The sequence below is a fragment of the Myotis nattereri genome (genome assembly GCF_964212035.1).
Source record: "Myotis nattereri genome assembly, chromosome: 7".
NCBI classification, from domain to species: Eukaryota; Metazoa; Chordata; class Mammalia; order Chiroptera; family Vespertilionidae; genus Myotis; species Myotis nattereri.
The window spans coordinates 76,312,612-76,336,613 of record NC_138082.1 but is presented as its reverse complement, the minus strand read 5'-3'; the positions used below and the strand labels follow the sequence as shown (position 1 = coordinate 76,336,613).

Genomic DNA, 24,002 nt, shown 5'->3' with positions numbered 1-24,002 from the left:
AAGTTTGTATGATATTTAGGAACAATCTGTGTGATGTATAGTTCTTAAGAAGTCACTTTCAGTTACTATTCATTTAGAAAGTTAAGAGTCTGCAATCAGAAATCTAATAATGTCATTTTGAAAATCTTGGATCTTTACTATTTATTTGTCAGGTCACAACATATCAAAATGTATTATTCACTTTTCTCCCTACTCATTGCACAAGCATTTCATAGAGATTGCTGGATTCAGAGGTGCTCTCAAGGAGCACAGACCCACAAGCAGGCAAACCACCAGAATAATGCAGCAAGTGCAGATCTATGTACTAATGTTCTTAAAGCACAGATGGAGTTTGCAAGAAAAAAAATCCCAGAAATCTTCACTGAGGTGGTCTTATTTGAGTTGTCTTTTAGGATGAAAATAAGTTTGTCTGGCAGGCCAGAGGATATGGGGAGTAGCATCTGCTTTAATCACTCTTGACTCAGTTTGCTCTGCCACTAGGAAATATATCATATATAGCAATAATGAGACAAATAAAAGGGATCAATTCATAATTTGTGTTAAACCCTTCCAATAAGTTACAGAATGTAGTTCATAAACCAAGTTATGAGTCAAATTGTAGCTTCTCAGTATGTCAATATATTCTCAATTTGTGAAATTCAGTTGTTCACTTCTCATTGTTCATATAGATGTAGCTCTTTATAATAGTCATAGAAAAAACTTTGAGTTATAGATCTATATATTTTTTTAAATGTATTTTATTGATTTTTTACAGAGAGGAAAGGAGAGAGATAGAGAGTCAGAAACATCGATGAGAGAGATACATCGATCAGCCGCCTCCTGCACATCCCCCACTGGGGATGTGCCCGCAACCCAGGTACATGCCCTTGACCGGAATCGAACCTGGGACCTTTCAGTCCGCAGGCCGACGCTCTATCCACTGAGCCAAACCGGTTTTGGCAAGATCTATATGTTTTAAACAAGAAAATAAGTTTTAAGTTGTAGACTTCTCTGCATGAGTAATATAAATATTCTACCACATTCTGAAATGGTTTATTCTTTGGGAAAATGTTGCAGTTTGATTTTTTTATTTCCATAAGACTTTTTAATAAAAAGAATTGCATAGTAAAATGCAAGTGAGACATTTTAATAATTCTTTTTAATTAATTGCCAGCATTGTTCTTTTTAAATTTTTAATCTTTAATTTCTTTATTGGTTAAGGTATTACATATGTGTTCTCATCCCCCCTTAACCCTCACTCTCCCCCCCACCCCCAACTCCTGCTCTCATCCCCCTGTTGTCTGTGTCCATTGGGTGGGCTTATATGCATGCATACAAGTCCTTTGGTTGATCTCTCCCCCTTACCCCCACCCTCCCCTACGTTCCCTGTGAGGTTTGACAGTCTGATTGCTGCTTCTCTGTCTCTGGATCTGTCCCTGTTCATCAGTCTATGTTGTTCACTATATGCCACAAAGGACTGAGATCATGTGGTATCTTCAAGAGAAAACTTTCAAAACATTACTATACTATGAATAAGTAAAAGTTATACAATATAAAATTACTATGAATTTAAAACAAAGGCACAACTCAATAATAATGGAAAATGTTTGTAGAGTGCACTGAATTTTTAACCTGTAAAAAGTGAAAGCTATCCTTATTATACAAAACATAATTTTAGATACTTTAATCATTCTTGGGTAGACACTGTAGAAAGTGCTAGACCTTTTAAAAAGTATTTTATAGTGTACTTAGTATTAGGTATACTGGAATGAGGCAGAAAATGATGGCAAGCATAGAGAGGATTTTGAATCTCAACAGGATATATATACATCATTTTTTTTTTAGAAAATGGGGGAAATAACAGTATAATATATACAAATAATACTTATTAGACATCATATAAAAAATAAGAATAGTAAATACCAACAATGGAATTGGTAGCATGTAAGAAATTTTATTTGCTTTGCCCATTTAACAAAATTCCTGTTGGAACAGATCAATATATATTACTTTGCAATTACATTCTAGGCTCCAGTACATGCTATCTTAACAAAGAACACTTTCATAGAAATGTTAGGGCTGAGTAGAAGGGAAGGGTATTGCAGTTCCTATTCTGAAAATTCTAAAATGTTTATAAAGTCTTTTGCATCACGCATAGATTCATGAATGGCATATGTAGGGGGTATAGTAAGTTGGATAGAGGGCAAGGCAGTATCTGGGATGTGTGGTCTGCCTTGTGCGATGTGGTATTAAAAGGGGCCGTCTGCTCATATTGCTGGGATGGTTGTAGAGATGGTGGTGGTAGAGGTGCATAAAAATGTTGGCTCTAGATCTGCAAATGCACTTTCCTAATTAATCAAGGACATAGTATACGTACTGACTACCAATATATCCCTTACTGTTTCAATATAAAGTCAGAGGAATATAATGTGTTCCTCCTTTCTAGGTTATGCCATTTCAGCTATTAAAATGGAAGAAGTTATTCTGCTGAAGCTAACTTGCATTAATTAAAGAACTTTATGTTACAAACTATAGGAAATGGCTGAGGCTAATTGAGGGGAAAAAATCAAGAACTTAACTGAACTTAGTCAAGGAAGGCTAATGACTTAGTCACAGTTTAAACAGCCCAGTATTTTAAAGGAGAGGAATTGAAGCAAGCCTCGCAGTGGAAAAACCTTCATTTGAGTTGCAGACAAAGGATAACTCACCACTACCACCATCTCCAATCTCTCGCTCTCCTGTTTTACTCTTCCAAGTTATCAGTACAGATTGGTCATGGATAGATGTTTACTTGGGATAACTAGGTCGGATGATGACAGGAAGGTAGAGAAGTAATGACTTTACTTAACTAGTCTGACTTGTCTACATATATTGACAGAAAACAGAGCCTTTTTTCAAAGGAAGAAGTAAAAATACTCAGATAAAAACAACAGCAACTGTAACCCATCTCTTAGCTTCTGTGTACTTGTGGACACACGGATGCACATGTAGTTCTTTTACATGTGTTTTTATGGGGAAGAATGCAGCACAAAATGAAAAGTTACAAGATCATCTAACATGTATACATAAAGTTGTCCAAAATATCATAGTACAGGTGTAAGCTTTAATAATTTCAAAAGGGTAAAAGCTACAAATTATAAAGATCATTTAAAAGTGGATCTATTTTATTTTCCATTTTCCCGTATAGTTTTGGGAATTATAAATAATACTTTTTGAATTTTAATTTTTTGTTTCATATTCTCTGAAGATGGCAGAGAGAGAAATTAACCTTGGTAGTTAAAAATATACAAAGGCAAATAAGTATAAATGACATGCATGTAAATAAAAATGGAAATTGCGTTTTTCAACAGTTGTTACTGTCACCCTTCTAAAGTTATTAAACTTAAATATGCACTGTGACATTTTAGAAACCTGTATATATACACGTTAATCTAAATATTAGAGTATCTTATAATTGTTCATTGTGTGCTCATCCTTCCCCATGGATACATATGTATAAGGAGTCTATATACACCTGTGTTTTCACAAGTTCATAGACGTTTAGAGGTGGATTTTAATTGCTTTTGCTTTCATCCATGCAGTACCTTTTTATACTTTACAATGTCTGTCTTCCAGCCACATAATGGTGCTGCTGAATACACTAGAGGAAGATATTGAAAACAGGTTTATCTTCATTTAAAGAAAGGGATATGGAAAAATTTGTAAATTTGTAAATTTGTTAACAAAGACCAATTGCATAGAAATGTGGGGGTGAATACAGGGGAGAAGAATTACAATCTGTACTATCAAGATTTTTTAGTGTTTGCAGTCTTTTGCATGAAGAGTGTTTTCATGGATGGTATATAATAAAGTTGGAGAAAGGAAAGGCAGTATCTGGAATAGTGTGGTCTGACTTCTTGTCCGTTAGGAAAATGGTGGATGGTATTAAAAGGGGCTGTCTGCTGAGAGAGGTGGTAGGGTGTAGAGATGGTGGTGGTAGATATGAGTATAAAGGTTGGACACTATGTCTGCTTGAAGGGAATTGGCCTGCTTAGTGGAGTCTAAGCTTCACATCCTCTCTTTTAGGGGCTGAAAAACAGTCTCTTTAGTTGTACAAGTTTGTCTTCATGGCAAAATGTTTGTCATTTAGCGTCTAAATAATGCCTTCTCTTTTTTCTCCTTCTTCCTCCTCTTACGTGCTTTGAACTTTAGATGAGACATGGCATTATGGAAAACATGGCAGCTGAAGCCCTCCCTGATGCCATACTCCACATGGTCCTGAAGGATTTTTAGGCTAGGGAAGACCCTGCAGCAGGCCATGCACCTGAACCCGCTGTCCAGGGCCACCAGCCACTCAGGTGTCTTAGCACTGGGATACCCGCCCTGAGGTGGAGGCTGTGCTGGACTGTCAGCCTCCTCCCTGTTCTCCTCGGCTCCGCTGTCTAACGTGGGCACATGGACAATTAGGTGTTTCTTCTCAGACATGTGAGAGACAGGGACATTTTTATGGATCTTTCCAATATAGGTCATTTCTTCCATTTTGATTTTTTTTGAGAGGGGCTCCCACCCTTTCTTTGTATGGTATAAGACGGCCACACCCCTTTGCAATTGTACATGCATATAGTAAATTTTCATGGGCCTTACATCTGTCCCATGTACTGGGGACATAAAGGGCTCGTTATGATTAGGTGCATGGGAAGGAAAGTAGGTATATGAATAGTCAAAGGAGTTCTCCATTTTCTCCGAGTCCTGGGATACAGGCTTCTCCTTGGTTTCTAGGAAGGAAAATTTGAAACATAAAAAGATTAGAAAATATATGTAAGGACCGTAAGGAGTTAAGGTTACACATGCAGTATGTGACCATGTGAAGTAAAAATAGATATATATGTGATATTTCAGAATTCTGTATGTGGTGTGCTATATCTGAGGTGTTTACATGGTATAACTATATCAGAATGAAGATTGGGGTTGAGTCGCATGTTCTTGTAGAGTTGTATGTATATTCTTGGCCATATCTTTGAAGTGTTTCTGTGTCGCTAGAAGAGAATGGCAAATCAGTGAATGCATGCTTGTTATGTAGTATGCCAGCGCATGTGGACAGTGCAGGAGTGGTACCTGTTTTAACGTGAGACAGGGAGACTGAGTGTGTTATGTGCTTTCAGAATGTTTAGCTCTATGAAGGTCTTATGGCCTGGAGTATGAAGTGACATATGATTAGTAGGGACACAACAGATGAAAGTTCATTTCCTTCAGGGCATGTGAGTATTCTATAGTTTGACCTAAAGAGGTTATCTGTGTGAGGGGAAGGAGATTACTTATGGAACTTGTGTGTAAATGGGTGAGTCTGGAAATGATTGTGTGAAGGAATGAGGGTAAGAGTGCATCTAGGTAATGCTGCTAGGGAATGGGAAATACATATGAAGAAGTAAGGCCTGTGTATATAAGAGCACAAGGGAAAAGAAGGACAATTGGAGCCTTACCTGGTATGGAGGAGGACAGATGTGTGAGTGGGTGAGGATCTGATTTTGTGCTCATCTGAGGGGAAGGTTCTGAGTAAACTCTAATATCCATGTCAGCACTGAGCTCTACCTCAGGCACAGCTGTCCCAGTGCTGTATGCTGGGGATTTGTGCTGCAGGACTTTGCCCAGTTCTGGAAGGCGCACTCTCTACCTGTCCCTCCACAGAAGCCTTAGTCCTAGTCCTTCTGCCCTAAAACCCTTTCCTGTTTTTGAGGGGAAAGTGAACTAATAGGGAGCAGGCTGAGGAATTGAGCTACAGCTCATGACCAAGCTCAGATCCCACCTTTGTATATTCCTTACCATCCTCATTAAGACGGGTAGTCTTGGATGGGGTGGAGACACCGATAGGATGTTGGGAGAAGGAAGACTTTTCTCCTGCAGCCGGACCACAGGCTGGCGCTTCCACGGGTGACTCTGGCTGAGGCACATTGCCTTGGCTGATGCGGCGTCCTGGGCAATGGAATAAAATAGAACATTGAGATGAGGCATTTCCTGAGGTCTGTGTCAACTCACAAAGTACAGGTCGAAGGACATGACATGTGAGGCATCATTGCTACACATGACACCTCTTCTCATAGAAATTAATATGAGTTTTCCATTTAAAATTCCATTAACTCCAAACTATAAGTAAACGTACTAAATGGTGTGTTTTGTGAATATCAGTGGGATTGGGTAAGAAAGTGTTATTTGAATGTAATGTGCTTGGTGTTTAAATGCATAATGTGTTGGTTAAAACTGGATTAAGGTTTAATGTGAGGTGGATTTTTTATTTGCTAATGTGAATATGGGATGAACTTTGTGTGAGTGAAAAGGTTAAGGTTATGTGTGCTTTCTGTCTGGTGTTAGTTCAGCACACATTTATGTATGTAGCATGCATTATCAACAATGATGTATTTATGTGCTTTATATATTATAATAGAGGCCTGGTGCACAAAAGTTTGTGCACTCGGGGGTAGGGGGTCCTTCAGCCCGGCCTGTGCCCTCTCGCAGTCTGGGACCCCTCTGGGGTGACCACTTGCTGGCTTAGGCCTGCTCCCCAGGGGATTGGACCTAAGATGGCAATCAGACATTCCTCTGGCAGCCCAGCAGCCCTCGGGGGATGTCCATTTGCTAGTGGGGAGCAGACCTAAGCTGCAGTCAGACATCTTTAGCACTGTGGAGGAGGCAGAAGAGGCTCCCACCATCACCGCTGTACTGGCAGCCATCAGCCTGCCTTGTGGCTGAGCAGAGCTCCCCCTATGAGAGCGCACTGACCACCAGAGGACAGCTCCTCCATTGACCGTCTGCCCCGTGGTGGTCAGTGTGTGTCATAGTGACCAGTCATTCCCAGTCTTTCTGCTGTTAGGGTCAGTTTGCATATTACCCTGTTACTATATAGGATAGAGGCCGGGTGCACAGGTGGGAGCTTGCTGGTTTGCCCTGAAGGGTGATCCGGATCGGGGTGGGGGTCCCCACTGGGGTGCCTGGCCAGCCTGGATGAGGGGCTGAGGGCCGTTTTCAGGCTGGCGGGCGACCCAATCTCCCAGCTTTTTTTTTTTTTTTTTTTTTTATTCAGGGATTTATTTACCTTCTATGGCTATCACTGGAGCTGAGAGCCGGCTCCAGCTTTGAGGCCCTGGCTGGCTGAAAGCAGGTATCTGGGTTTGTTTACCTTCTATAATTGAAACTCTCTTGCCATCACTGGCGCTATAAGCTCTGAGGCCCCAGCTGGCTGAAAGCAGTTATCTGGGGTTTGTTTAGCTTCTATAATTGAAACATTGTTGGTTCCAGAGCTCGGAACTGGGCCGCGCCAGGCGGGGAACCTTGGCTTCCTCCACCACTGGAGCAAGCAAACCTCCTGCTCGCTTCATTGTGTGGCTGCCGGCCGCCATTTTTGTGGGCAGTTAATTTGAATATCCTGCTGATTAGCCAATGGGGAACGTAACGGTGGTATGGTCAATTACCACGTTTGTCTATTATTAGATAGGACTAGAAGCCTGGTGCACAAAAATTTGTGCACTTGGGGAAGAGGGGGGGAGTCCCTCAGCCCGGCCTGTGCCCTCTCCCAGTCTTGGACCCCTCGGGAGATAACGACCTGCTGGTATAGGACTGCTCCCCGGTGGCAGAGGGCAGGCCCAATCCTTAGGTGCAGTCCCTGGTCAGGCTCAGAGCAGGGCCGATTGGGGAGTTGGGGCGCCACCCACTGTAATGCACAGAGCAGACCGGATTGGGAGGTTGCAATGACACCTTCAGTCACACTCAGGGTAGGGCTGATTGGGGGGTTGGAGCACCGCCCCCTGACACACTCAAGGCAGGGTCGATGGGGAGGTTGCGGCGCCACCCCCTGTCACGCACAATCAGGGTCAATCAGGGGGTTGGGGCGCTACCCCTGTCAAGCACAGAGTAGGGCCCATCAGGGGGTTGAGGAGCTCCCCCCTGTCACGCACAGAGCAGGAGGGATCAGGGCGTTGGGCGCCACCACTCTCACACTCAGGGCAGGGCCGATGGGGAGGTTATGGCTCTACCCGTCACACACACAGCAGGGCCTGTGGGAGGGCGGTTTGGGGCGCCACACCCTGTCACACACAGAGCAGGGTGGATCAGGGGGTTGGGGCGCCACAGCCTGTCACACACAGGGCCACATGGCGATCAGGGGGTTGGGGATCTCCCCCCTGTCAGGCACAGAGAAGGGCTGACCAGGTGGTTGTGGCGCCTTCCCCTGTCACGAACAGAGCAGGGCGGATAGGGAGGTTGTGGCCCCGCCCCCTGTCACACACAGAGCCGCAGGGCAATCAGGGGGTTTGGCGCTGCCCCGTCACACTGATCCTGGTGCCGGGAGGCCTTGCGGCTCCAGTGATGCTGGTGCTGGGAGGCATATTACCCTTTTACTATATAGCATAGAGGCCTGGTGCACAGGTGGGGGCAGGCTGGTTTGCCCTGAAGGGTGTCCTGGATCAGGGTGGGGGTCCCCACTGGGGTGCCTGGCCAGCCTGGATGAAGGGATGATGGCTGTTTGCAGCTGGTCACACACCCTTCAGGGTGGGGTTCCCCACTGGGGTGCCTGGCCAGTCTGGGTGAGGGCCTGAGTGCTCTTTTCAGGCTGGTGGGTGACTTAAGCTCCCAACCACTCCTTTTTTTCTTTTTTCTTTTTTATTCTGGGCCAGCTTTAGCTCTGACGCTTGGCTCCAGCTCTTAGGCTCCGCTGCTGAAAGCAGGTATCTGGTTTGTTTGGGTTATACAATTGAAACACTGTTTTCAACTCTAGCTCTGAGATCACGGCTGGCTGAAAGCAGGTTTCTGGGGTGTTGTTTAGCTTCTATATTTGTAACAATGTTTCAAACTGCAAGCTCAGAGGCTGGCAGCGGCAGGCAGGGAACGTTGGAGTCCTCTGTCACTGAAGCAAGCAAGCCTCATGTTACCTTCAAGCTGCCTGGCTGCCGCCCACCAACTTGGCGGGCAGTTAATTTGCATATCGCCTGATTAGCCAATGGGAAGGGTAGCGGATGTACGGTAATTACCATGTTTCTATTTGATTCGATTCGATTGTTTAGATAAGGCATGTTATTACTGAGAATATACTCTGAGACTAGAGCAGTTAGAGTATTTGGAAAATGTGAGGAAATAATTAAATGGGCTGTGGAAATGAAGTTATATGAAATAAAAAATACCTATGATTTGAAAAAAAATGGCAGAGAGTTCAGAGGCGGACATACAACATTAGAAATTAAAATTATGAAAGATTGAGTTCTGAAGGGATTAAGATAGAACATGGGAACTAAGGCCTAGCAATCTAACTCTTAAGCATTCACTGAACAGAAATGTATCCATAGTGAAAAATACATGCCATATATTATCCATAATATCACTTTTGAAGCAGCTCAGACTGGAAGCAACCCCAATAACAAGATAATTATAGTCAATGAAAATATAATATTCATGCAATGATGTACATGTAACAAAAAGGAACAAAATTAATGTCATACACAACATCGATAAATTCCACAAATATATTGATTAGTGAAAGGAGCTAGACACAAAGTATATACTGTGCCCTTATACATCCATAAAATTTAAAAACAAGGATACTAATCTAGCGTCTTAGGAGCCAGAGAAATTGTAACGGTTTGCATGGCATGGACAAAAATCCAGCATGGAGAATTTAGATGCATGTGGAATGTTGTAGGGAAATGAATGATGGGGACAGTGACAGCAAAGGGGTCTTATATGAGATGAATGTGAATGGGAAATACTGGCTATGTAAATGTATGGATGTGATGGTGTCTTTGCCTAGGAATCTCTGCACTCTACCTCAAGTTCAGTTCTTGAAGATCCTACCACGTTGCGCCTACGTTAAGTTATTAGTGCTTCCCAGGATCCTGGTAATATGACATGTGCTTGGCCAGCTCATAGGAACGTATTCTTCCATGTTTCTCTGATAAAACTCTCATCCCCTTAGGCCCTCTGCCATGATTTCCTCAAATAGAACACTGTTCTCCACTGATCTCCTTGGGCTCCCTCCAGCTCTTTGCGGTGTTTTCCCTTGCTTCCACTGCTGATCCTACTAAGACAGTGAAGGTGAACCTTTTGAGCTCGGCCTGTCAGCATTGTGAAAAGCCCTAACTTAACTCTGGTGCCGCGTCACTTATAGAAATTTTTTGATATTTGCGACCATAGTAAAACAAAGATTTATATATTTAATGTTTATTTTATATACTTAAATGCCATTTAACAGAGAAAAATCTACCAAAAAAATGAGTTCGCTTGTCACCTCTGACACGCGTGTCATAGGTTCGCCATCACTGTACTAAGAAGATGCAGAATCATTGGAGTGTCTGTTTGTCCTGGGCAGCTTGTTGTCGGTTAACGGACAGAAACACTCAGCTCAACCATGGTGTCTGTCTAGATCCCACCTCCCTTTGCATCCTACTCAATAGTCCCTCCTTACCAGCATCATTTGGCTTGTCTTTCGGAGAGATGGAAGGAAAACTCTCTGAAGAGGAGGCCTTCCGTGCTTTCTGTTGTTGAGTTGGGGCCTCTGCCTTGTGCCTGCGCTGCAAAGCATCTCCTGAATTCAGCTTTGCTGAGAAATTAAATAAAAATAATAGATACACAGCCCATTCCTGTAATTTGTGTATTTACCTGTCCATTAAACAAAGCGTCTACCATGCACCACATTCATTGAGCACACACAGCCTGGATGGGTCGTGTTATGTGGTTCCTATGAAAATATTAAAGGCACGGAGTACTTATTGTGCTAATATATGTCCTGGGTGACTGGGTTTGTTCAAAGCGGCTTCTTTGAAAATGGAACCGAGATTGCTGTCTTCTTTCAACCTGGACATACAACTATGTTCTCTTTGTTAGCTTCCCTTGAAGGTAGTTCTGACCCTGAGATTACATTCCCACAATGGAACATGATTGGAAATGACATGTGCCGTTTCAGGCTTCGCCATACAAATCTTGAATGTGCTGCTCTGTGCTCTTCTGTTTCCTGACTGGCTGGAAAGCTGGTATCTCAGAGGCTCCAGTACAGGACAGTTTTTGATGTGGTGGATGGAATACTGGGAAAGAAAACTTTTAACATCAGCAAGCTAGAAGATGTGTGTGAAATCTATAGGGGTTAAGATGTCCATGGCCCACACGAGAATTTGGAGTGAAAGTTCATATACATATTCTATTTCAGAATTCTATGTGTGGGATACTTTGAGGTATTTGCATGGCATATCAATGTGGTAATGAGGATGTAGTTTTGTATGCAAGTATTTTTGGAATTGTATGTATGTATTAGAATATTTCTGGTGAGTGTTTTCCATGTTGGTAAAGCGGATGGGGATGAGTGTGTGCATGTGTGCAATGGGGTATGGCAGCACATGTGAATGGTGCAGGACTGGTCCTTGTTCTTACTGTCAGACAGTGAGACTGAGAGTATTAGGGGAAGGGTGTATGAGATCTCAGAATGTTCAGTTCAGTGCAGATCTGAAGGCGTGGTAGCTGAAGTGCCATATAGATTAGAAAGGAAACAGATGGAAGTAAATTTTCCTCAGGGCATATAAGTTTATTAGACTGACCTAAAGAGGTTTTCTGTGTGAGGGGATGTGGCTTATTTATGGGATTAGTGTGTGCATATTATGGAATTAGTGAATCTGATAATGATTATGTGATGAAGTGAAGGTAAGAGTGTATCTCCGTAATGGGAATGGAGAATGGGAAAGAGAGATGAAGAGGGAAAGCCTGTGTATATGATAGAACAAGGGAAAAGGAGGACATACAGAGCCTTACTTGGTATGGAGGATGACAGATGTGTGAGTGAGTGTGTGAGGATCTGACTTTGTGGTTCCCGAGAGTAAGGTCTGAGTAAAATGTCATACACACACATCAGCACTGTCTATTGCCTCAGTTTCAGCTGGCGCTATGTTGGAAATTTGTGCTGAGCGGCCTTGCCCTGTCCTTGAAGGCACACTGCCTACTTGGCCCTCTGCGGGAGCCTTAGTCCTAGTCCCTCTTTCCTGAAGTCCTTTTCTGCATTTGAGGGGAAAATGAACTAAGTAGAGAGTAGGCTGAGCAATTAAGCTACATCTCTCTCTTTTTTTTTAAAGCTTTCTTTTTTTTTTTTTTTAAAATATATTTTATTGATTTTTTACAGAGAGGAAGGGAGAGGGATAGAGAGTCAGAAACATCGATGAGAGAGATACATCGATAAGCTGCCTCCTGCACATCCCCCACTGGGGATGTGCCCGCAACCCAGGTACATGCCCTTGACCGGAATCGAACCTGGGACCTTTCAGTCCGCAGGCCGACGCTCTGTCCACTGAGCCAAACCGGTTTCGGCTAAGCTACATCTCTTGATCAAGTTCGGATCCCTCCTTTGTTTATTCCTTACCATCCTCATCACCACGTGTTTTTCTGAGCATGTGTATCTCCATAAGCCCCTTAGATGGTGAGCAGATAACGTTGATAGGTCCACCGATGGCAGACTCATTCCCTTCTGCATCACCAGAGGCTGGGGCCTCCAATGGTGACTCGGGTAGAGGTGTCTTGTCTTGGGTATTGCAGGGTCCTAGGCAATGGAATAAAAAAGAACTCTGAGATGAGGCATTTTCTGGGGTCTTTGTGAATTCAAAAACTGCATGTTCAGTGGACATTACAGGTCAGGCATCATCATTGCACTTGACACTTGCTCTCACAGTAATTAAGGTGACTTTCCCATTTAAAATTATCTTTATTCCAAGCTATAAGTAAACTCTCTTTTTAAAAAATTTTTGTTGATACTTGCTTGACTTTATTTTTTTTATTGTCTTATTGCTTAAATTATTACAAAGGGTATTATATATGTCTCCTTCCCCTCCCCCCCACCCCCCGCCTGACCTTGACAATCTCCTGGTCTCCCTTACCCACAGGGTCTTATGTCCATTGGTTATGCTTATATGCATGCATACAAGTCCTTCGGTTGATCACTTACCCCTCTCCCTCCTCACCGCCCCCCACCCCACCCTCCCTGGCCTTCCCACTGCAGTTTGACAATCTGTTTGAGGCAGCTCTTATTAAATGGTATGTTTGGTGGATGTCACTTGGATTGGGTATCTTGCATGTGAAATTTATGGAGGTCTATCTATACAGATTATCAGCATCTTCGAATCATGCCTGAAAGACAGTATGCAGGGATTAAAAGGTGGATATCAATTCAAATTCCTCATGAAAAATTGTGCATTTAGCAGATATATGGTGTGTCTTTTATGAAGTTCTTAATGAATATCAATATATTTAGATTGTTCTTTATACTGATATATATATGTGTGTTTGTGTGTGTGTGTGTATATATATATATATATATATATATATATATATATATATACAGTGATGTAAAAACATAAATTTTTATTTTTGAGGAAATTATACACTATTTTATCACTGTTCCTGTTTCAGTCTTTGCAAGCTCACTGCTGCTTAATTCACTGTTAAATATTATCTTCATGTCTCTGAAATGTGTGCACCTTAGTATTATTCATATTTATAGCAAAATACCATGGTGAATGTAATGTACTTAGTGTATACATTTCTAATGCATTGTTTAAAATTGGGTAGAGGTATGATGTGTTATTGAGTTGGTGTTTGCTAATGTCAATGTGGAATGAGCTTCGTGTGACTGAGGAGGGTATGTGTGCTTTTTGTCACTGTGTTTGTTCAGCACATATTTATTGCATAATGTGTAGATTGCATTATCAATAATAATGGACTTACGTGCTTTATATATTATGTTGTGTAGATAAGGAATGTTATCACTAAGAATATTGTCTTTGAGACTAGAGCAGTTAGTATATTTCCAAAATGTGAGACAATAGTTATAGAATCTGGGGATGTGAAAATGAAGGTTTATAAGAGAAAGAACCCCTGTGCTTTGAAAATAATGGCAGAGAATGCAGAGAATATTTTGTAATACTAGATATGCCATAACAAGAAATTGCATTAGAAAGCAAAGTGTAAAATATTGACATTTGAGGATTTTAAAATAGAATATGGCCCCTATGGCCTAGCATTCTAATTCTTCAGCATTCACCACATAGAATTATGGTCATATTGAAAAATATATGTAATAGATTGCCCAGAACATCACTTTTTCAAGTAGTTCGACGTCAAAGCAACCTGAATAATCGGAAGAGTATGATCAAAGCGGAAATAATATTCGTGAAATGATATACATATACCAAAAAGGAACAAAATTAACATCATGTACAACATGGATGAATTACAGAAATATAGTAATGAGTGAAAGGAGCTAGACACAAAGTATATACTGTGCCCTTGTATTTCCATAAAATTTACAAACAAGGATACTAATCTAGCCTCTTAGGAGTCAGAGAAATCATAACGGTTTACATAGCATGGACAAAAATCCAGCATGGAGAATTTAGATGCATGTGGAATGTTGTAGGGAAATGAATGATGGGGACAGTGAAAGCAAAGGTGTCTTATATGAGATGAATGTGAATGGGAAATACTGGCTATGTAAATATATGGATGTGATGGTGTCTTTGCCTGGGTATCTCTGCACTCTACCTCAAGTTCAGTTCTTGAGGACCCTACCACTTAACGTTGCGCCTACGTTAAGTTATTAGTGCTTCCCAGGATCCTGGTAATATGACATGTGCTTGGCCAGCTCATAGGAACGTATTCTTCCATGTTTCTCTGATAAAACTCTCATCCCCTTAGGCCCTCTGCCATGATTTCCTCAAATAGAACACTGTTCTCCACTGATCTCCTTGGGCTCCCTCCAGCTCTTTGCGGTGTTTTCCCTTGCTTCCACTGCTGATCCTACTAAGACAGTGAAGGTGAACCTTTTGAGCTCGGCCTGTCAGCATTTTGAAAAACCCTAACTTAACTCTGGTGCCGCGTCACTTATAGAAATTTTTTGATATTTGCGACCATAGTAAAACAAAGATTTATATATTTAATGTTTACTTTATATACTTAAATGCCATTTAACAAAGAAAAATCTACCAAAAAAATGAGTTCGCTTGTCACCTCTGACACGCGTGTCATAGGTTCGCCATCACTGTACTAAGAAGATGCAGAATCATTGGAGTATCTGTTTGTCCTGGGCAGCTTGTTGTCGGTTAACGGACAGAAACACTCAGCTCAACCATGGTGTCTGTCTAGATCCCGCCTCCCTTTGCATCCTACTCAATAGTCCCTCCTTACCAGCATCATTTGGCTTGTCTTTCGGAGAGATGGAAGGAAAACCCTCTGAAGAGGAGGCCTTCCGTGCTTTCTGTTGTTGAGTTGGGGCCTCTGCCTTGTGCCTGCGCTGCAAAGCATCTCCTGAATTCAGCTTTGCTGAGAAATTAAATAAAAATAATAGATACACAGCCCATTCCTGTAATTTGTGTATTTACCTGCCCATTAAACAAAGCGTCTACCATGTACCACATTCATTGAGCACACACAGCCTGGATGGGTCGTGTTATGTGGTTCCTATGAAAATATTAAAGGCACGGAGTAGTTATTGTGCTAATATATGTCCTGGGTGACTGGGTTTGTTCAAAGCGGCTTCTTTGAAAATGGAACCGAGATTGCTGTCTTCTTTCAACCTGGACATACAACTATGTTCTCTTTGTTAGCTTCCCTTGAAGGTAGTTCTGACCCTGAGATTACATTCCCGCAATGGAACATGATTGGAAATGACATGTGCCGTTTCAGGCTTCGCCATACAAACCTTGAATGTGCTGCTCTGTGCTCTTCCGTTTCCTGACAGGCTGGAAAGCTGGAATCTCAGAGGCTCCGGTACAGGACACTTTTTGATGTGGTGGATGGAATACTGGGAAAGAAAACTTTTAACATCAGCAAGCTAGAAGATGTGTGTGAAATCTATAGGGGTTAAGATGTCCATGACCCACACGAGAATTTGGAGTGAAAGTTCATATACATGTTCTATTTCAGAATTCTATGTGTGGGATACTTTGAGGTATTTGCATGGCATATCAATGCGGTAATGAGGATGTAGTTTTGTATGCAAGTATTTTTGGAATTGTATGTATGTATTAGAATATTTCTGGTGAGTGTTTTCCATGTTGGTAAAGTAGATGGGGATGAGTGTGTGCATGTTTGCAATGTGGTATGGCAGCACATGTGAATGGTGCAGGACTGGTCCTTGTTCTTACTGTAAGACAGTGAGACTGAGAGTATTAGGGGAAGGGTGTATGAGATCTCAGAATGTCCAGTTCAGTGAAGATGTCAAGGCGTGGTAGCTGAAGTGCCATATAGATTAGAAAGGAAACAGATGAAAGTAAATTTTCCTCAGGGCATATAAGTTTATTAGACTTTGACCTAAAGAGGTTTTCTGTGTGAGGGGATGTGGCTTATTTATGGGATTAGTGTGTGCATATTATGGAATTAGTGAATCTGATAATGATTATGTGATGAAGTGAAGGTAAGAGTGTATCTCCGTAATGGGAATGGAGAATGGGAAAGAGAGATGAAGAGGGAAAGCCTGTGTATATGATAGAACAAGGGAAAAGGAGGACATACAGAGCCTTACTTGGTATGGAGGATGACAGATGTGTGAGTGAGTGTGTGAGGATCTGACTTTGTGGTTCCCAGAGAGTAAGGTCTGAGTAAAATGTCATACACACACATCAGCACTGTCTATTGCCTCAGTTTCAGCTGGCACTATGTTGGAAATTTGTGCTGAGCGGCCTTGCCCTGTCCTTGAAGGCACACTGCCTACTTGGCCCTCTGCGGGAGCCTTAGTCCTAGTCCCTCTTTCCTGAAGTCCTTTTCTGCATTTGAGGGGAAAATGAACTAAGTATGGAGTAGGCTGAGCAATTAAGCTACATCTCTTGATCAAGTTCGGATCCCTCCTTTGTTTATTCCTTACCATCCTCATCACGACGTGTTTTTCTGAGCATGTGTATCTCCATACCCCCCTTAGATGGTGAGCAGATAATGTTGATAGGTCCACCGACGGCCGACTTTTTCCCTTCTGCAGGACCACAGGCTGGGGCCTCCAATGGTGACTCGGGTAGAGGTGTCTTGTCTTGGGTATTGCAGGGTCCTAGGCAATGGAATAAAAAAGAACGCTGAGATGAGGCATTTTCTGGGGTCTTTGTGAATTCAAAAACTGCATGTTCAGTGGACATTACAGGTCAGGCATCATCATTTCACTTGACACTTGCTCTCACAGTAATTAAGGTGACTTTCCCATTTAAAATTATCTTTATTCCAAGCTATAAGTAAACTCTCTTTTTTAAAAATTTTTGTTGATACTTGCTTGACTTTATTTTTTTTATTGTCTTATTGCTTAAATTATTACAAAGGGTATTATATATGTCTCCTTCCCCTCCCCCCCACCCCCCGCCCGACCTTGACAATCTCCTGGCCTCCCCTACCCACAGGGTCTTATGTCCATTGGTTATGCTTATATGCATGCATACAAGTCCTTCGGTTGATCACTTACCCCTCTCCCTCCTCACCGCCCCCCACCCCACCCTCCCTGGCCTTCCCACTGCAGTTTGACAATCTGTTTGAGGCAGCTCTTATTAAATGGTATGTTTGGTGGATGTCACTTGGATTGGGTATCTTGCATGTGAAATTTATGGAGGTCTATCTATACAGATTATCAGCATCTTCGAATCATGCCTGAAAGACAGTATGCAGGGATTAAAAGGTGGATATCAATTCAAATTCCTCATGAAAAATTGTGCATTTAGCAGATATATGGTGTGTCTTTTATGAAGTTCTTAATGAATATCAATATATTTAGATTGTTCTTTATACTGATATATATATGTGTGTTTGTGTGTGTGTGTGTATATATATATATATGTGTATATATATATATATATACAGTGATGTAAAAACATAAATTTTTATTTTTGAGGAAATTATACACTATTTTATCACTGTTCCTGTTTCAGTCTTTGCAAGCTCACTGCTGCTTAATTCACTGTTAAATATTATCTTCATGTCTCTGAAATGTGTGCACCTTAGTATTATTCATATTTATAGCAAAATACCATGGTGAATGTAATGTACTTAGTGTATACATTTCTAATGCATTGTTTAAAATTGGGTAGAGGTATGATGTGTTATTGAGTTGGTGTTTGCTAATGTCAATGTGGAATGAGCTTCGTGTGACTGAGGAGGGTATGTGTGCTTTTTGTCACTGTGTTTGTTCAGCACATATTTATTGCATAATGTGTAGATTGCATTATCAATAATAATGGACTTACGTGCTTTATATATTATGTTGTGTAGATAAGGAATGTTATCACTAAGAATATTGTCTTTGAGACTAGAGCAGTTAGTATATTTCCAAAATGTGAGACAATAGTTATAGAATCTGGGGATGTGAAAATGAAGGTTTATAAGAGAAAGAACCCCTGTGCTTTGAAAATAATGGCAGAGAATGCAGAGAATATTTTGTAATACTAGATATGCCATAACAAGAAATTGCATTAGAAAGCAAAGTGTAAAATATTGACATTTGAGGATTTTAAAATAGAATATGGCCCCTATGGCCTAGCATTCTAATTCTTCAGCATTCACCACATAGAATTATGGTCATATTGAAGAATATATGTAATAGATTGCCCAGAACATCACTTTTTCAAGTAGTTCGACGTCAAAGCAACCTGAATAATCGGAAGAGTATGATCAAAGCGGAAATAATATTCGTGAAATGATATACATATACCAAAAAGGAACAAAATTAACATCATGTACAACATGGATGAATTACAGAAATATAGTAATGAGTGAAAGGAGCTAGACACAAAGTATATACTGTGCCCTTGTATTTCCATAAAATTTACAAACAAGGATACTAATCTAGCCTCTTAGGAGTCAGAGAAATCATAACGGTTTACATAGCATGGACAAAAATCCAGCATGGAGAATTTAGATGCATGTGGAATGTTGTAGGGAAATGAATGATGGGGACAGTGAAAGCAAAGGTGTCTTATATGAGATGAATGTGAATGGGAAATACTGGCTATGTAAATATATGGATGTGATGGTGTCTTTGCCTGGGTATCTCTGCACTCTACCTCAAGTTCAGTTCTTGAGGACCCTACCACTTAACGTTGCGCCTACGTTAAGTTATTAGTGCTTCCCAGGATCCTGGTAATATGACATGTGCTTGGCCAGCTCATAGGAACGTATTCTTCCATGTTTCTCTGATAAAACTCTCATCCCCTTAGGCCCTCTGCCATGATTTCCTCAAATAGAACACTGTTCTCCACTGATCTCCTTGGGCTCCCTCCAGCTCTTTGCGGTGTTTTCCCTTGCTTCCACTGCTGATCCTACTAAGACAGTGAAGGTGAACCTTTTGAGCTCGGCCTGTCAGCATTTTGAAAAACCCTAACTTAACTCTGGTGCCGCGTCACTTATAGAAATTTTTTGATATTTGCGACCATAGTAAAACAAAGATTTATATATTTAATGTTTACTTTATATACTTAAATGCCATTTAACAAAGAAAAATCTACCAAAAAAATGAGTTCGCTTGTCACCTCTGACACGCGTGTCATAGGTTCGCCATCACTGTACTAAGAAGATGCAGAATCATTGGAGTATCTGTTTGTCCTGGGCAGCTTGTTGTCGGTTAACGGACAGAAACACTCAGCTCAACCATGGTGTCTGTCTAGATCCCGCCTCCCTTTGCATCCTACTCAATAGTCCCTCCTTACCAGCATCATTTGGCTTGTCTTTCGGAGAGATGGAAGGAAAACCCTCTGAAGAGGAGGCCTTCCGTGCTTTCTGTTGTTGAGTTGGGGCCTCTGCCTTGTGCCTGCGCTGCAAAGCATCTCCTGAATTCAGCTTTGCTGAGAAATTAAATAAAAATAATAGATACACAGCCCATTCCTGTAATTTGTGTATTTACCTGCCCATTAAACAAAGCGTCTACCATGTACCACATTCATTGAGCACACACAGCCTGGATGGGTCGTGTTATGTGGTTCCTATGAAAATATTAAAGGCACGGAGTACTTATTGTGCTAATATATGTCCTGGGTGACTGGGTTTGTTCAAAGCGGCTTCTTTGAAAATGGAACCGAGATTGCTGTCTTCTTTCAACCTGGACATACAACTATGTTCTCTTTGTTAGCTTCCCTTGAAGGTAGTTCTGACCCTGAGATTACATTCCCGCAATGGAACATGATTGGAAATGACATGTGCCGTTTCAGGCTTCGCCATACAAACCTTGAATGTGCTGCTCTGTGCTCTTCCGTTTCCTGACAGGCTGGAAAGCTGGAATCTCAGAGGCTCCGGTACAGGACACTTTTTGATGTGGTGGATGGAATACTGGGAAAGAAAACTTTTAACATCAGCAAGCTAGAAGATGTGTGTGAAATCTATAGGGGTTAAGATGTCCATGACCCACACGAGAATTTGGAGTGAAAGTTCATATACATGTTCTATTTCAGAATTCTATGTGTGGGATACTTTGAGGTATTTGCATGGCATATCAATGCGGTAATGAGGATGTAGTTTTGTATGCAAGTATTTTTGGAATTGTATGTATGTATTAGAATATTTCTGGTGAGTGTTTTCCATGTTGGTAAAGTAGATGGGGATGAGTGTGTGCATGTTTGCAATGTGGTATGGCAGCACATGTGAATGGTGCAGGACTGGTCCTTGTTCTTACTGTAAGACAGTGAGACTGAGAGTATTAGGGGAAGGGTGTATGAGATCTCAGAATGTCCAGTTCAGTGAAGATGTCAAGGCGTGGTAGCTGAAGTGCCATATAGATTAGAAAGGAAACAGATGAAAGTAAATTTTCCTCAGGGCATATAAGTTTATTAGACTTTGACCTAAAGAGGTTTTCTGTGTGAGGGGATGTGGCTTATTTATGGGATTAGTGTGTGCATATTATGGAATTAGTGAATCTGATAATGATTATGTGATGAAGTGAAGGTAAGAGTGTATCTCCGTAATGGGAATGGAGAATGGGAAAGAGAGATGAAGAGGGAAAGCCTGTGTATATGATAGAACAAGGGAAAAGGAGGACATACAGAGCCTTACTTGGTATGGAGGATGACAGATGTGTGAGTGAGTGTGTGAGGATCTGACTTTGTGGTTCCCAGAGAGTAAGGTCTGAGTAAAATGTCATACACACACATCAGCACTGTCTATTGCCTCAGTTTCAGCTGGCACTATGTTGGAAATTTGTGCTGAGCGGCCTTGCCCTGTCCTTGAAGGCACACTGCCTACTTGGCCCTCTGCGGGAGCCTTAGTCCTAGTCCCTCTTTCCTGAAGTCCTTTTCTGCATTTGAGGGGAAAATGAACTAAGTATGGAGTAGGCTGAGCAATTAAGCTACATCTCTTGATCAAGTTCGGATCCCTCCTTTGTTTATTCCTTACCATCCTCATCACGACGTGTTTTTCTGAGCATGTGTATCTCCATACCCCCCTTAGATGGTGAGCAGATAATGTTGATAGGTCCACCGACGGCCGACTTTTTCCCTTCTGCAGGACCACAGGCTGGGGCCTCCAATGGTGACTCGGGTAGAGGTGTCTTGTCTTGGGTATTGCAGGGTCCTAGGCAATGGAATAAAAAAGAACGCTGAGATGAGGCATTTTCTGGGGTCTTTGTGAATTCAAAAACTGCATGTTCAGTGGACATTACAGGTCAGGCATCATCATTTCACTTGACACTTGCTCTCACAGTAATTAAGGTGACTTTCCCATTTAAAATTATCTTTATTCCAAGCTATAAGTAAACTCTCTTTTTAAAAAATTTTTGTTGATACTTGCTTGACTTTATTTTTTTTATTGTCTTATTGCTTAAATTATTACAAAGGGTATTATATATGTCTCCTTCCCCTCCCCCCCACCCCCCGCCCGACCTTGACAATCTCCTGGCCTCCCCTACCCACAGGGTCTTATGTCCATTGGTTATGCTTATATGCATGCATACAAGTCCTTCGGTTGATCACTTACCCCTCTCCCTCCTCACCGCCCCCCACCCCACCCTCCCTGGCCTTCCCACTGCAGTTTGACAATCTGTTTGAGGCAGCTCTTATTAAATGGTATGTTTGGTGGATGTCACTTGGATTGGGTATCTTGCATGTGAAATTTATGGAGGTCTATCTATACAGATTATCAGCATCTTCGAATCATGCCTGAAAGACAGTATGCAGGGATTAAAAGGTGGATATCAATTCAAATTCCTCATGAAAAATTGTGCATTTAGCAGATATATGGTGTGTCTTTTATGAAGTTCTTAATGAATATCAATATATTTAGATTGTTCTTTATACTGATATATATATGTGTGTGTGTGTGTGTGTGTATATATATATATATGTGTATATATATATATATATACAGTGATGTAAAAACATAAATTTTTATTTTTGAGGAAATTATACACTATTTTATCACTGTTCCTGTTTCAGTCTTTGCAAGCTCACTGCTGCTTAATTCACTGTTAAATATTATCTTCATGTCTCTGAAATGTGTGCACCTTAGTATTATTCATATTTATAGCAAAATACCATGGTGAATGTAATGTACTTAGTGTATACATTTCTAATGCATTGTTTAAAACTGGGTAGAGGTATGATGTGTTATTGAGTTGGTGTTTGCTAATGTCAATGTGGAATGAGCTTCGTGTGACTGAGGAGGGTATGTGTGCTTTTTGTCACTGTGTTTGTTCAGCACATATTTATTGCATAATGTGTAGATTGCATTATCAATAATAATGGACTTACGTGCTTTATATATTATGTTGTGTAGATAAGGAATGTTATCACTAAGAATATTGTCTTTGAGACTAGAGCAGTTAGTATATTTCCAAAATGTGAGACAATAGTTATAGAATCTGGGGATGTGAAAATGAAGGTTTATAAGAGAAAGAACCCCTGTGCTTTGAAAATAATGGCAGAGAATGCAGAGAATATTTTGTAATACTAGATATGCCATAACAAGAAATTGCATTAGAAAGCAAAGTGTAAAATATTGACATTTGAGGATTTTAAAATAGAATATGGCCCCTATGGCCTAGCATTCTAATTCTTCAGCATTCACCACATAGAATTATGGTCATATTGAAGAATATATGTAATAGATTGCCCAGAACATCACTTTTTCAAGTAGTTCGACGTCAAAGCAACCTGAATAATCGGAAGAGTATGATCAAAGCGGAAATAATATTCGTGAAATGATATACATATACCAAAAAGGAACAAAATTAACATCATGTACAACATGGATGAATTACAGAAATATAGTAATGAGTGAAAGGAGCTAGACACAAAGTATATACTGTGCCCTTGTATTTCCATAAAATTTACAAACAAGGATACTAATCTAGCCTCTTAGGAGTCAGAGAAATCATAACGGTTTACATAGCATGGACAAAAATCCAGCATGGAGAATTTAGATGCATGTGGAATGTTGTAGGGAAATGAATGATGGGGACAGTGAAAGCAAAGGTGTCTTATATGAGATGAATGTGAATGGGAAATACTGGCTATGTAAATATATGGATGTGATGGTGTCTTTGCCTGGGTATCTCTGCACTCTACCTCAAGTTCAGTTCTTGAGGACCCTACCACTTAACGTTGCGCCTACGTTAAGTTATTAGTGCTTCCCAGGATCCTGGTAATATGACATGTGCTTGGCCAGCTCATAGGAACGTATTCTTCCATGTTTCTCTGATAAAACTCTCATCCCCTTAGGCCCTCTGCCATGATTTCCTCAAATAGAACACTGTTCTCCACTGATCTCCTTGGGCTCCCTCCAGCTCTTTGCGGTGTTTTCCCTTGCTTCCACTGCTGATCCTACTAAGACAGTGAAGGTGAACCTTTTGAGCTCGGCCTGTCAGCATTTTGAAAAACCCTAACTTAACTCTGGTGCCGCGTCACTTATAGAAATTTTTTGATATTTGCGACCATAGTAAAACAAAGATTTATATATTTAATGTTTACTTTATATACTTAAATGCCATTTAACAAAGAAAAATCTACCAAAAAAATGAGTTCGCTTGTCACCTCTGACACGCGTGTCATAGGTTCGCCATCACTGTACTAAGAAGATGCAGAATC

General features: G+C 41.1%; 1 protein-coding gene across 1 annotated transcript in view; it reads right to left on the bottom strand.

Annotated features, from left to right (window-relative positions):
• Window positions 1-4,104: 4,104 nt before the first annotated feature.
• The window catches only part of LOC308522038 (protein FAM170A-like), a gene marked incomplete at both ends in the record, with an annotated part of 95,854 nt that continues 75,956 nt past the window's right edge, over window positions 4,105-24,002 (bottom strand). The window contains 2 exons of the mRNA XM_081095217.1: window positions 4,105-4,733; window positions 5,779-5,928. Coding sequence (XP_080951343.1) covers window positions 4,105-4,733; window positions 5,779-5,928 — 779 coding nt within the window. The remainder of the gene's footprint in view (window positions 4,734-5,778; window positions 5,929-24,002) is intronic.